The sequence below is a fragment of the Copadichromis virginalis genome, linkage group LG20 (assembly GCF_057382275.1).
Source record: "Copadichromis virginalis isolate Kocher_CV1m ecotype Utaka linkage group LG20, C_Virginalis_male_GT1.1, whole genome shotgun sequence".
Lineage (NCBI taxonomy): Eukaryota > Metazoa > Chordata > Actinopteri > Cichliformes > Cichlidae > Copadichromis > Copadichromis virginalis.
Window position 1 is genome coordinate 4,334,039 of NC_140637.1, and position 15,030 is coordinate 4,349,068.

The window sequence follows — 15,030 nt, forward strand, 5'->3', positions numbered from 1 at the left end:
CTTACTTTCCTAGTGAACAGCAAATGTCAATATTTACAGACTGTAGTGTTTTACATAATGTTACCACTAGATGGTGTCAAGGCATCGATGATGTATTTCATATGTAACCAACAGGATCTCTTCTATTCCCTCCACACGATACAAGCAAAATGTAACTTTGGAAACTTCGATGTATTAGTTTCATATCCAAACTGGTACTAAATCTGAGAACATTGCTCCATACTCTTTATTTAATGCAACACCTGCTAAGATGTGTATGCGAAGAACAAGTTTCATGAAACAACAATTTCTGATAAAAGTGAAATCAGAGGCAACAAAGAGTGTAAATTTGAATCTTTTATTAAGTCAAAAGATATATCAGTATTTTTTGTCTTTAACGCCTACTGGTTTATTCTTATGAAGTCAGAGAAGCTCCTAAGCATACCATGCAAAGCCATTCAACTTTAGCTGCGAGACCTTTCATTTCTTAGGGCAGTGACCAATCGTATCATCTTTGAAGCAGTGGTAAATAAACTTAGTGCTTTGTATGCTGTTAAAAGCTTCCTTCATGTCCTTTGGAGACTAGCAGCACTCTTTTAAAGCACCAAGCTTTTAGCCTCAGCAAATCATGAATGTTCCCTTAACTGCTACTTCATAGCTAGATGAGTGGAGATGTGTGCTGGGCAGCGAGAGATCACTCTCCTCCCTAATTGGTGAGTCTAATGTACCATTAGGGTAAATAGCAAAGGGCCTGTAACATGCACAGATCTCGAGACCCAAACTTTGTCTCATTGATAGTGCAAATATGAACTCTTTAAAATGTGATCCCTATTGTGTGACATAGTCCTGAGATTTACTCACCCGCTATGTTTAAAGCCATTGAGAACCCATTACATTTCAGGAATTTGTTGGTGTGCTTGGAGATCATTCCTGATTTTTATTTTAAAAAACAGGAAAAGATTTGTACGTACAGAAAAGCTCTCGCTTTGTTACAACACTGCTGCTGCAAAATGCACCTACTTGCACCTCCCTTCATCATCTGACATGTCACCAATGTGATAAAGCACTGCGCTGCTTATGGCTTTATTAGCAAAGTCAAATACTGGCTGAATATGACTGGAGGCTACATACTCACTGCCCATTAGGATGTCTCATATGCAATTATGCAGTTATTTCAAAAGTGTCCCCTTTTTCCCATGCAGAGTTTGTTCAGATATATTCTCCGTTTAGCCATATTCATCACCAGATGACGGTAAAATACATCCTCTTTCAATAAAAAAACAAAAAAAACAACCCCCCCCCCCCCCCCCCCCCCCAAAAAAAAACCAACTGAACTCCACCTGGCTTAAAAAATAAACACACATATCCAGACTTGAATGTTAAAACAACTAACAAGATCACAGTGACAGACATAATGCAAAATGAACATCATCAGATTATACAAGGATACAGTCATTACACTGATAGAACATAGCAGTACACAACTAAGCAATACTGAACACACAAAGTGAGTCTCACTACGTATATATACTGTATATATAGTTATTAATATATATAGGAAGGCAGGTTTGCTTTGAAGAGAACAAAGACACTCTTTCTTTCTATTTTAGGTCCCTTGCAATAGCACTAATTTATACAGAATTGCAACCTGTATTTTAAATGACAACACAGAGGAGTAGACCACCCATTACCCACAGCAGATTTAACTGGACTGACATCGGGTTCATGCAGGGAAAACACAACCATTTCCCAGTGATCTGGTAATTTAGCGTGCTCAATAGCGGTAATATCTGTGTATTGTTTCCATTTTTAGCTTCTCAGCTTTTGTCTGGGGCTCAAAAAGGTGAGTAGTCTGAGTGGGGAACAGGTTAAAAGCTCAAAACGGGATTCTGTGAAATGTGAGCATCCTGGCCAAATGGAACCAGTCTGCGGTAATGCTAAATGCGGCTCTATTTAAGTAGGATTTTAGGTTTTTTTGGTCCTCTTCGTTTCTCCACCTGGTATTCCAATGTGTGAGAGAGTGGAATGATTCACACACACACCACCTCTCAGATAAATGTGACTTCCTTTTCTCGCCCACGCAGGAGACGTTTAGTGGTGCACACAGTGTCTGTGACTATTCCACCTATTTTGCGTACAAGCCTACTGCACCCACAAATGTGTATGTCTTTGTGTGTTTAGCTGCAAGATATATTAATAACTATCATTTCTAATAGAAGGTATTCTTTGAAGCTGAATTCAAAAGCGTAATGAATTATCATATCTTACAGTACTTTTCACCCGTGTGACTAAGTTGGAGTGTAAATGTGTAAAGAAAGGTGCAGGCATTTCCCTCATTAACAAGCTGCAGACTACCTAAAGGGCGTTGCATTCATTGCCTAGTTGAACGATTGCTTTTGAACTAAGTAAGGGCAGCTTCAATGACAGCGGTACACAAACAAAGCAAACACATCTGGGCTGAATTGTGGCTGTCGGTATACAGAGAGCCAGGGAGAATGGTTTTGTGTTGCTGTGACTCATGATAACACACCAATCCCCTTCAGCTCAAAGAGACAAAGACACAGAAAGAAGAGGGACGCTACATCCCATCAAAGGAAGCAATTAGCATTTACTCCAGGCTGGCCTTGTCGTATTATGTCACGAACACCGCGCACGTTAATGAAATCTTTCTTGTTTTTGCTAAGAGACAGTCTCCTGTTTAAAAGTTGTTAATGAAATATGCGCCGCACACCAGGTGTCTTGCACATGAAATTACTTTTACAGTTAATTCAGTAATATGTGTTGGCAAAGGGATCTTTTCAAAAGATCCCGGGTCCCCTGTGTTAACTGAAAATTTCCTGTCAGCAGCCACAAGCACTAAAATGAGCCTTTTCTTGTCAAATTATGCACAGCCTCATGTTACGCATGAGCTTAATTTTCTGGTGGAGTCAGGAGACTTTTTATTGTTATTTTGCCTTCAGTGTTTACCTGTTAATACAACCTAGATCCTTTTCTAACCACCATAACAAACAGCTACATTTTCTGTGATATGAGGATCTGCCCATCTGAGCAAAATACAAGATGAAATACTTTATGACAAAGTTTAAGATGTATGGGTAGAAATTTGTGCTATTCGGGGATTTTGTGCAATGTGCAAAAATGCAATAAAATAAACTCTGCAGCTTTTTTTTTTTTTTTAATGTTGCGGCTGACAGAAACTAATGCTGTAACTTGACCGGGAGAAGGAGTTAAACTTGACGGCAAGTGGCACCTCGGTGGACGACAAACAGAAGCCTTGTCATCCTTGTAAGGAGTGTGGCACCTTTCTGTATACAGAATTCAGACGATCTGTTGATAATCAGTCATAACAAAATACTTCCCTGCACCTAATGTGTATCTGTTGGAGGTGCTCACTGCTTTTAATTGTGTAAGACTGCAAATGTTTCTTTGGGGTTATACTGTGCAGCAACTAAGAGGCAACTTTTTTGATGAACAATTCATTTGTGAAAAATAATTAGCGTGGAGTTAGTTAGCAGTTAAACTGATTCCCTTAACATATAGCTGCTGGAGTATGATGTAGGATGAATATGACCTGTGGTGGTTTGTGCTACGTCAGTGAATGACTAAACATCTGAAAAATCTGTATCTTTCTTTATCTTACTCATCCAGTTCAGGCTGGGATCTCGGATAACATTGTTTTATGGCGTGCTGTTTTACTATAGAGGACTCAAGGTTAAGGTCAAATGTATTCATAGCCTAGTGACGTCAGTCAGTCTAAATCTCTTTCTCCTTGATAGAGGAGAGGTACATGAATCTGTGCTCTAATGTTTACTTACAATACAAGCTACTCTAATCCTTAATAATAAATATAATTATGTGTTACCCATGGATTCAGTATGTATACTATTTGTGAACTAAAATTCTTCTTACATCTAATTTCCGTCTATGCCTTTTATTTTCCCAACTTTTTCAGTTTTATTGATCACTTCCTGAGTGCTGACGTCAACGACAGGACATCTACGTTTCGCTCTCGTAAGACTCTTAGTTTTCCCTTTCCGTCTACACTGATATTCCTTCACAGTATGAATATTAAGTGCTACAGATCAAAATGCTGGAAAAGTTCTGCCTATTGTCCTTTTTGACAATGAGACAGTTTGATTTTTACTCCCTTTGAAATCCTACTTTCACTCGCCAGCGACCGCAGGTGAACATTTCTCGGCAGTTTTCTCCCACAAGGTCACAGTTCACATGAACTAAAACATGGCTCACGTTGTATCACCTACATCCAGTCATGTGGCATCCACTGTCTTTGCCAGTCTCATCTCAGACCACCATGGGAGTGTCTGAAAACACGGAGCTGATGGACTCTGCCACTGACTTCTTCCTTTTGCCCTTCATTAGAGAACCAGCCTCTGCATCCAGATCATCATCATCATCATCCTCATCCCCATTGGGGTTCAGCTTACCATTTTGTCCCTGCAAGTCCTTGGAGTCTATGAAAGCCACATGCCTGTTCAGTTCGGCCTTGAGTGCCGGGTCCTCGTGTGTCGGTGTCACACTCAGCATTGAGGAGTGGATGCTGTCCTCACCCCGAGTTTTACCCTTGTTAGGGCAGCAGAAGCAGCGACATGGCGTCAGGTAAAGATACATAAGCACCAGCACCACACTGGCCAGGCAACCTACCAAGGTGGTGTATGCTGTGTTCAGGGTCTCCCCAGCCCCCTGCATGGTGAAATTGTGAACCTTGAGCACTACGTAGATAGTCTCATTAAAGCTCTCACTCGTGGCAAAGCAAGTGTAGGTCCCAGAGTCCTCAGACCTCACTGAACTAATCTGCAGACTCCCATCTGACAGGACTTTAGCTGTCTGGTTGCTCCCAGGTGTCACCAGAACATTACCGGGCAATGTCCAGGTCTTTAACATATTTCTGTGTTTGGTGTCGCAGCTAAGAATCAGTGTTTGCTCCAGAAAAGCCTCTTCATCTGCCTCCTTGAATGTGCTGCAGTTCATAGTATCACCGCTGAGGTCAAAAACGCGTGCTTGGGTTTTTTGTGGGCCAGGTAAAACACAAGTGTAGTCGTCTTTAAAGTCCACAGCAGAATTGAGCTTTCGCATGTACCAGTGTACCAGGAGGGTGTAAAGGTCACAGTGGCACAGCAGAGGGTTACTGTGGAAGTAGAGGCCATTTTTAATCCAGGCGGGCAACACCTGGAGCTCGTCAATGGGCAAAATCTTGATCCTGTTGGTGGATACGTCCAGGAGGCTGAGTTTCTCTAGGCGGGTCTTTTCTTTGACCAGCTCCACAGGGAAGCGGGAGATTTGGTTCTGGCTAAGGTACAGCTTCTGAAGGTTAATCATGCTCACAAAGGCTGTGCGGTCAATCTGTGAAATCTTGTTATTGTACAGCAGGAGGACTTCTAGGTTGACCAAAGGCTCAAAGATGAACTCATCCAGCTGCTTTAACTCATTAGAGGACAGGTCCAAGTAGCGCAGGTGCTTCACATTTGTGAACGCCTCTGAAGACAGGAACTGGAGACCATTGTGACTGAGCAGGAGGTTATGCAGATTCGGGAGCTTGGCTGGGGTCCACTCAGATTGCAGTCGGATTATCTCATTATAGCTGACATCCAGCACAGAAGTGTAGAGAGGTAGACCAGTCGGGACGATGGTCAGATTCATTTTGGAGCAGCTGACGATGTTCGCGGCGCAGATGCACATCTTATGGCAATTTAGTGTAGAACCCGCTGCCTCTGGGAGCCAGAGGAGAGTCGCGCAGAGGGCGAGAAATAAGGCCCATCTCTGGGACTTACTCCAGTGAGGTAATGTTTCCAACAGGCTGTCACCTGTTCTGGTGGAAGGCTGCAACATGCTTGCAGTTGTTCTAAATCCCAGAGAGTTTCACTACAATCCCATTCTCAAAAGAAAAAGCACAGAAGAGCAGCTGGAGGATTCTCAGGCACATTGCTAACTGAAGGCTGAAAGAAGCAGAAAGATAACGCTTTTAGACAGAGTGTTTGTAAACACAAAAACATCCATTCACAAAGCGGAGGGAAATGATTCAAGTCATAAAAATAGGACAATGGAAAATCCTGCATTTAAAAAAAAGGGGCGACCACATCACAATTTCAAACACTCTCTCTCTTATTGAATGGTCTTCTAACTGGCGACCTGATTCATGTTTTATTGAAATTTTAGCTATCGTTGTTTTATCTGTTATACATTAACTGCATTATTATAATCATACATACCTACTGCAGACCACCAGAGTAAATAACCACATATATTTCCCCCCTCCGAACCAGTTTGAACCTACAATACCACATCCGCGGTAACCACTGTCTCCCAAGCTCACATCTCCCAAGCGCACGAATAAAGACAACAAACTTTCCTCTGCAGCTTTGCACCGTGCGCGTCTTTCTTTAAAACAAGTACACAAGCACGCCGCAGACGGTTACTCACGCTAACCCATGTGCATTCACACTTTCTGGAAGACAAGAATTGACCCCCCCCCCCCCCTCCCCCCTTCCCCATTTCCCTGGCTCACATTATTTTTCTGGCGCACATAAAAAGACACAAATGGCACTACGTTAAAAAACACAACTAAAATATATAATTGTTTACATCATCACCATTTTCTGAAATACCCTTGCCCATTTGTGGATGAGCAGTTCAGTCGTTGCATTGCACCATTCTGCTGGAAAACAAACAGACATCACACGCCGTGAGGCGAGAGATGGGGAGGGAAACCGAGAAGGACACGTACCTTCAACCGGGATGCAGCGGCGCTTAATTTCATTAAAACGGCCCCTTGTTTGTTTACAGCGTTGCTGCATTCAGATATCCGCCGTCTGAGTCTCCGTGTCTGCCGTTGAGGACGGCAACGGATGCAGGGAGGAGGGAGAGCACTAGAGATCTCCTCGCCAAAATAATAATCCCCGTCCACGAGGCATCCAACTCTTGGTACAAAAAAAAAAAGATTATATAAAGAGAAGACAACTACACGTTCTTCTAACTAACGATCATCAACAGATAAGCGACCGCGTTCTAAAACCTATGATTTCATTCAAATGTATTGCTCGGAACACGCACGACCGCACATCCGTCTCTTGAGGATAATTGGCGCATTTTGCGTTCGGATCTCGTCGGGTCTCTGCAGCTGCCACTGAGATAATCAAGAGTGAGCAGTCTGTATCTGACAAGCTTCCCGTGGATACTCATAGGCCTGCTGCTTTCGCCGTGCAGTGCTGGTCTGCAGAGGTTGACGTGTGTTTTTCGGCTGAGGCAGCGCGCTAAAACCCAGAAGGCGCTGTTTACAGAAATTAGCTTCACCAAAGATACCCAGGAGAGGAAACCAACCAACTGAGAAAATTAGGCCAAGTTTTGGGGGGGTTGCTTTTTTTTTTTTTTTTTTTTTTTTTTTAAAGCTGAAGTATTTTTGCAGGTTTATATCTGCGTGGTTGTGATTATGTAGTATATATGGTAGTTTTACATCACCAAGATTACCACTAATTTCAAGATTTTGTGCACATCTATGTTTTGCTAAAAACAAAAAAGACCCAAAACAAAACATTACATTAAATATAAAAAAAATATATACAGAGGCCTTATTGACTGCTTGGCATTTCATATCCTGACCCATCACGCCAGGCAGACACTTGGACATGCTTTTAACAGGGCCTGCATGCAGATGTTGATCAGGTATGTTGTTAACCAGAAGCGATACAGTTATTTGGGATTAAAACAGTATCTGGTACAGAGAATCATCTGGTGGCTGGATGTCCCGATCTGGTAAATAAGAGGCAGATTTCACACACATGTGTGTCCCACATTTTTCTCTGCTTGTTCTGGTCCGTCATCACTTCCCATCTGACAGATGAGCGCGTTAACAGTGACTACATGTCCTGAATAGGGCTTCTATTTTTATTTTGGCCCCATGGAGGTACCAATAAACAACCCCAACCCACCCAAAAAAGTTTGGATGCTGTGTAACATGTTATAAAAACAGAATGCAGTGAATGGAAAGTGGAGCATATCAAATGTTTTAAACTAGGACATTTTACTACGTCATGAAACATATTAGTTATGGCAGAAGCACACCTTTAAAAAACTGTGACAGCTGCAACAGAAGGCTGGAAAAGTGGTACTAAAAATAATAAATAAATAAAATAATTTTGCAGTTAATTAGGTTAACTGGCTACAAGTCAATAACATGATTAGGCATAAAAAGAGCATCTTATTTTGCCAGAGTTTCTCAGAAGTGAAGATGGGCAGAAGTTAACCAATCTGCAAAAAAATAAAATGCTTTTTCAAAATGCAGGACAATTTCAGAATAGTGTTTCTCAGCACAGAAAGATGTTCAATATCTTATCATCTACAGATTCTAATATCATCAAAAGTTTCTAAGAATCTGGAGACATTTCTGTGCGCAAAGACCAAGGCCGGAAAACAGTACAGTACTAGATGCCTGTGACGTTCTGACCCCTGGGAAGTATGCATTAAAACGAGGCATGATTCTGTCATGTAAGTAACTGCGTGCGATCAGGAACATTTCGAGAAATCTCCAAAAATCATTGTATGTGATTTCACTGTGCCATCTACAAATACAGGTTAAAGCTCTATCGGGGGAAAAATAATCCAGAGCATGGTGCTGTCGTCTTTTCTTTGTGAAAAAGAAGATTGTTCTGTAATTTGGAAAATAAAAATTTTAAATTCTTTTTGGAAAATCCACTTGACAGCAAAGGTGAGGGAACATCCAGGTTGTTATCAGTACTAAGATCAAAAGCCTGCATGTCTGACAGTACAGAGGTGTTTTGGTGCCTATGGTATTTGCAGCATGCAGATCTGGAAAGGCACCATTGTCGCTGAATAAGATGCAGGTTCTGGAGCAACATCTGTTCCCATCCTGTCCTTTTTAAAGATGGCCTCGCATATTTCAGAAAGAGAATGCTAAACCACCTACTGCAGCTAATACAACAGCCAAGGCTGTTGTCCACAAACTGAAAACATCGTGCAAACATAGAGCATCGTGGAAAAAAAATACAACAAAATAACTGGTAGTTTATCTGACTGATAAATTCATGAGTCAACCTTGATTAAAAGGAGCTTCTCAGCAAAATCATCTTTACATGTTTTTCCTCTGCCCTTTATTACTCTTCAATAGTTTGTTCTGGCATGATTTGCCAGTTCTGAAGATTCCCATTGCAGACATGTGTGCTTTGATTTTGAATGTAATTCTGTTCCTGAAATCCCAAACAAACACATTTGAAAAAGCTCAGCTTCGAAGCCTCTTTCCAGAAATCATGACCCACTTACTCAAAAAATGCACAAACCTCGCTGTGAGCACCTTTATGTAGGAAGTATTTTCCCCAGTGTTGGGACTAATGCGTTATTAAGTAACGCGTTACAGTAACTACGTTATTAGATAGGGTCGTTACTCGTTACTTCGTGTGGTGGCTATCGCAGAGCTTCCACAGATTCAGTAACATTAGCAAGTGGTGGAGGCCAGCAGGTGGATGAGGGAAAGATAAGATAAGATAACCTTTATTAGTCCCACACGTGGGAAATTTGTTTTGTCACAGCAGGAAGTGGACAGTGCAAAAGTTATGAGGCAAAAATTAGAATACAATAAGCATAAATACAGTACACAACTGTACAGAATAGAATAAAATAAAATACTATATACAGTAGAATAAAATAAAATAAATATACAATAAGATAAAAATAGAATACAAATACAAATACTATATACAACTGAGGGGAGGCAGGAGGAGAGACCCGAGGCGGCCGCCGGTCCGAGTGTGAACTGGACTTCAGGTAAGAAGTTATGACCTGCAGTCTATCTGGGTCAGATATAAACCAAGTTTAGGTGCAGTTTATTTTCGTTATTCTGACTTTTTCCGTACTGCTACTAGCTAGCATGACGGAGTTTCTATACAGCTGGGTGGGTGCTATGATGATGTTGAACTTTATTTTGTTCACAAGGTTAATTATTAGAGTTGCCAACAGTCCCGTAAAAAACAGAATCGTCTCGTATTTAGAGAAAATATTACGTTTCGTGTTGAGGTGAAAAGGAACAGTTTGTCCCGTAATTCACCTTCAATGAAAAAGACACAAAGCTGGATTTATTCTGTCGTTATGCTGCACAGCTGCCTCTTCTTCTCTCATTCTCTCCCCCTCCCTCTCCTGTTTCTACTTCAATCATGAAAACTGATCAATGATCAGCTGATCGGCTTTTCTCTCTTGTTTGTTTATCGCCCACTTTGCACCAGAAAGAAACCGCCGGATGTCGCGCTAAACAACAGCAGCACGTTTAAGCTTGATCAGCTGTTGTTAGAATTTATTTAATATTACTTTCTAGTATCAGCTGATGTTTGCTGGAGCCACAGCTGTAAAGCTGCTGGTCATGATATGGTTTGGTTATCTGGTGAGAGGGAAACATGAAGATGAAACCAGGAGATGTCCTTACTGAATCATCAGAGCTGAACAGGTGATGGAGAAACAGGTTTACCTTTTAGGTGACATAAATGAGTTGAAGGGAAGTTATGAACAGTTTCTGAGAGACAAATAACACCAGGATCCTTTTCTAAGTAGCTGACAGCTGGTAACTGTGCAGGGGCGGGTCTAGCAAAGTTTTGCCAGGGGGGCAGGTAGGGCATTAACAGGGAGAGGGGGACACAAGGAAATACTTTTCTTTCTTATTCTCATTTAAAATGTCTAGCTTTTAAAAAATAATTATCTGAATCTTACAACAAACGATTGATAGATTGATGCATATATACCATCAAAACAGTGTACATCACTGTCACAACAGTGTTTGTTTTCATTCAAAGGCTTTATGATTTTTGCTATAATGGTGGGCCGGTCTCTAGTCACAATGCCCGGGCCGATTTTTTGTCCCAGTCCAGCCCTGTATGCAGCTCATCTGCAGTCTGGTGTTACCTACATCTTCCTATTCAGAAGGCAGAATTTCAGAGTTCTGAGTACAATCGAAAGCACCACGACTGCAGTTTTTGTGTTGGATGTAAAAAGCGCACATGATGCTGTGACGTAGGCTAGAGTCATGGCGGCGGTCAACGACGGTCCAGGCGTGGGATTTCTCTTGTGGAAATGTGCACATTATTATTATTTTTTCTATTGGTAGGTGGCACAGTGCACTTGTGGCAAGTAAGCAAGCTAGAAGACTGGCAAAGTTATGGAAGCAACACATTAACAAGAGAATTCTGAGTAAAACCAAAGTTACTTTCCCTAGTAACTAGTTACTTTGAAAGTAACGAGTAACTTGAAGTAACTGAGTTACTTTTGATAGAAGTAACCAGTAATGTAACTAAGTTACTAATTTAAAGTAACTTACCCAACACTGATTTTCCCTCTACTGAACTACACCCACCAATGTATCACTGCACTGCAGAAGAAACTGCAGAAAAATGTAAGAAGAGGCTCGTACTACTGACATTGGGACAGTTTCTAGGACCCGGAGGAAAATAGATATATTTGATTACATTTGAGTGGCATCTATGAACCCCACAGACTCTATGTCTCTAGGCAGCTCGCCATGTCTACTCTTTGAGCCCTTATAACATTGAAAGCACATAACCTACTCCTTAAATAAAATTTTTATATATTTAGTTGGTGATTAGGTTGCCATTTTAAATCTGCACCTTAGTGCGTTATTACATGTTTGAGGAGGGCAGGTGGCCACCAAGCTTTACAATGCTTCCCTGACGTAGCCCATCATAGTCTTCTTCACTGTCCACACTCTGTTTATATATTTGATTAGGTCTGTTTCTGTGTGCTGACTGAGCGGGAAAAACCTTGTCATTTTTTACTCAAGCGAATCCACCCACATGCTGCTTTTTGAGATGCTTTATTTCGGGTTTTCCTCAATTCACAGATCTGCTGCAGCGATTCCTAGCTTTGGCAAAGCTGTGAGAGCCTGTGCATTGCCAATAAGCTGCTACACCAGTGTAGCCTCCTACTCAGAATGCCACCAGAAATCATTTAATAAATGAAAGTCACAGCAACAAGAGACATTTTATTGTCAGATTTAAAAAAATTTTATAGCAACAGATTTAAAAAAAATAATAATTTTTTTTAAAAAGCACACACGGTAACCGACGCTTGTGATGGACCCTCAGTTTTGTGGCACCCTGAATTTCATCCCTGTTATTTAAGTATCCCCTTGTCTTTAGTGCGTCCTCATGTTATTCGTGTCCCGTACATAAATGACATCAAGCACTCGTCTCTCAAAAAAAGCAGAGAGGCTTTCTGTTGCTTCAGCGTCACCTGGATTTCGTGCTTTAGCAAGACACATTTCTGTGTTGGTGCAAGGCTGGATCCCACCTGTCTGAGACATCAAACCATAGCAGAATAAAAAGGCAGAAGCTTTGCTGGAAGCTGGAGTTGCCTTAAAAAGATGTGCTTTGGCAGGTGTAACAAACAGATCTAAAGCAGAGCATTGTAGATGGACACCACTCATTATTTGCTTTAATGATATTCAGTGCCAAATAATTTCTCTAAGCACAAGCTAAATCCTCTGAAGAAGCTTTCAGCAGGTTTCCAAGTAAAAGCAGACAGTGTTTAGACTACACACGCTCACACAGACAGACTATAATACACTAGTGTGAACCCCATTAATTCTCTAAACATACACCAAACATGACCAAACTCTTTCTCACTGCACCTTAAGTAAAATTCTAGGAAACACAGGTACGACTCTGCGTGGCTAAACATTGTGCGAAACCGCTGTCTGACCGAAGCTTTGGAGCTCTGTGACTCTGGTGAGATGGAGCTGAAAGTGATTAATGTTCTGTTCGACTCCACTTCCTGCTGTGATAGGGATAGTGTTGCCAGGCAACTGCCGGCGGCCTTTCGTTGACTGTTTTGGCTCTGTGTTAAATCTGAGGTGGCCTTGCCTTCTCTTGTTCTTGCACCTACCTGCTCAGATGGGATTTCTCGTACAGATCGATGTTTTGATAAATGCAAAAAAAGAACGAAAAAAGAGCTCCAGGTAAATCAGTGTTCCTCCACGAGCTCAGAGACTGTTCGACAAACGAAGGTACAAAGTGTTCTCTCCTTTATAATAATTCATCAGCATGTATTAAAATATTTAAGGGATGAAAGTGTGGCGGAGCATCTGTCTTTGTCTGCAGGGCAGTCAAAGCAAGCAGAAACCTCTTAACTCCATTAATCATTAAGTAGTGGCATAACTATTAAGTGACTCTTGCAGCAGCCAGGAAGTCATTTTTTCCACCTCAGACGCTGAAATGAAGTCACTAGAACAGAAACAACTAGAACCTGTTTCTGCACCTGATAGCGTGTGTGTGGATCTTCTTTTTTTTTTAGATTGCACCAATGCAAACGTGTAAATGTTTACATAAAGCTGTGTCTCTATGTGCTCCACCTGGCTCCTCTGCTGACATGGTAAACACATGCTCTTGTCACCAAGCTGTCTGGTTTACACAACAGAGAACTACATGTCATCCGCAGTCATCACAGCTACCTCTACACAATGGCACAGAATATGACTTATTATTATTTTTTCCCCATACTTGTGGTTGTCCTCATTAACGCTTTGCATTTGTTATGAAAGTCTGAATTTGCAGCAAAAGATGTTTTCTAGAAAACAAGTGAACCGTAGAACTAAAAATAGCAAATTTATTCTACAAACATGGCACACCATGGTTTATTTACACATCCAGTATAATTATAGATCATTTCATATAGGTTTCATTCAGTGGTTATTTTTGGTGTCTGTCAGCTCCTTTTAGCTGCTAAATGGCCCGGTATTTTTACTAACCAATCACTAACTATCGCTTTTTTGTTGAAAAAAGCAGCCTGCTATAGGCTGAGTAAACCTAGATACTAGTAGATTCAGCTAGATGATGTTTGATCTGTTCCAATGGATGACTTTGCAAAGCGTAAATATGACAGAAAAGGAGGGCAATACTTTTGGACTTTTAGCCATATTTTGCAATAAGATGTGTTGCATTGTACGCCACTAGGAGCCTTGAGAGTGACTGCGTAAACCCCTGCTTTCATCCAAGGAAGAATTCACAATCGTTGTGGGTTTAACAGCCTTCTGACTGACAGCAGCGTTGCCTATGGCCTTTGTAAGATAATGAAACCCAGGGGCCAAGCTAACGTGTTTTTTTTTTATATAGGACAGAAACATTTCTGTGTAATAACAGCAGACTGACCAAAGACATTTCTTTCCATCTTAGGAAAAAAAGCCTGTCAACAGATATTAAAAAAACACATATTGTCGCACTCACGATGTCCCAGGCTCAGGTTTATGAAGTGTAAACATTTTCAGAGCTCTTGAAATCAAATTGTGGTCCATGAAGTCAAATGAGTTTGACACACCTGAACTAAACACACTATAAATGCCAATAAAACTGGCATTTCACCACGTCAAATTGATTTTACATCACCATTTAATATCATCTCATGATAAGTAATAGTGGATATTAAATACACGTTTGCTTCACATTGCAAAGATGCTTCCCAGTGAACTAATGGTTCATTAATTTCTCACTTCAAGGGCTAAAGTGTCATTTTTTAAACATCTGGTCTAGCTTCTGGAGGTAAACCTCAGGGCAGCTTGCACCACAGACATCAACTGGTCATTATCAGTGTTTTTGATACAGGTAAATGGATGTAAGTGAGGTGTTAAGCTGTTTTGGCTTCTAGTTGTCCTTGCAGTAACACTTCCTTCGAGACAAGCAGATGTAGAAAAGGTCTCGTGAGAGAGGAAGAGAAATAAAATGTAGCACTGATCTTTGTTTAGCCCGAGTCTGGCCTGCTCTCGGTTTCCATAGCAACACTTTCAGTTTTGTGTTTGAGTAGACGAGTAGGGATGAGACGAGGTCACTCGACAATCACGTCTTAGAGAAAAAGCCCACATGGACGGCACATGCTTCAGTAAAAGCCAAGCTGTTTGTAATACTGGCACATCTTATTTTCCCATCACTTAGCAACAGGCCGTCCTTTAGCCATGTGCAGATGGATAGCAGAAAGCAGTTACTCTAAATCACGGAGAAAGGGCTTCAGGTGTCAGCCTACATGAGGCACTGT

The 15,030-nt window shown here is 41.2% G+C and overlaps 1 protein-coding gene across 2 annotated transcripts; it reads right to left on the reverse strand.

Moving 5' to 3' along the window:
• Positions 1 to 3,454: 3,454 nt before the first annotated feature.
• amigo1 (adhesion molecule with Ig-like domain 1) lies at positions 3,455 to 7,318 on the reverse strand. 2 transcript variants are annotated; one of them, XM_085444103.1, is made up of 2 exons: positions 6,722 to 7,318; positions 3,455 to 5,933 (listed from the first exon to the last, which is right to left on the reverse strand). In XM_085444103.1, exon 2 carries the CDS (start codon positions 5,824 to 5,826, stop codon positions 4,282 to 4,284), a length of 1,545 nt encoding a protein of 514 aa, XP_085300229.1. In that variant the 5' UTR covers positions 5,827 to 5,933; positions 6,722 to 7,318; the 3' UTR covers positions 3,455 to 4,281. The 2 variants fall into 2 exon arrangements, with proteins under 2 accessions (XP_085300229.1, XP_085300230.1); XM_085444104.1 differs by lacking the exon at positions 6,722 to 7,318 and adding an exon at positions 6,207 to 6,399.
• Between the last annotated feature and the right edge of the window lie 7,712 nt (positions 7,319 to 15,030).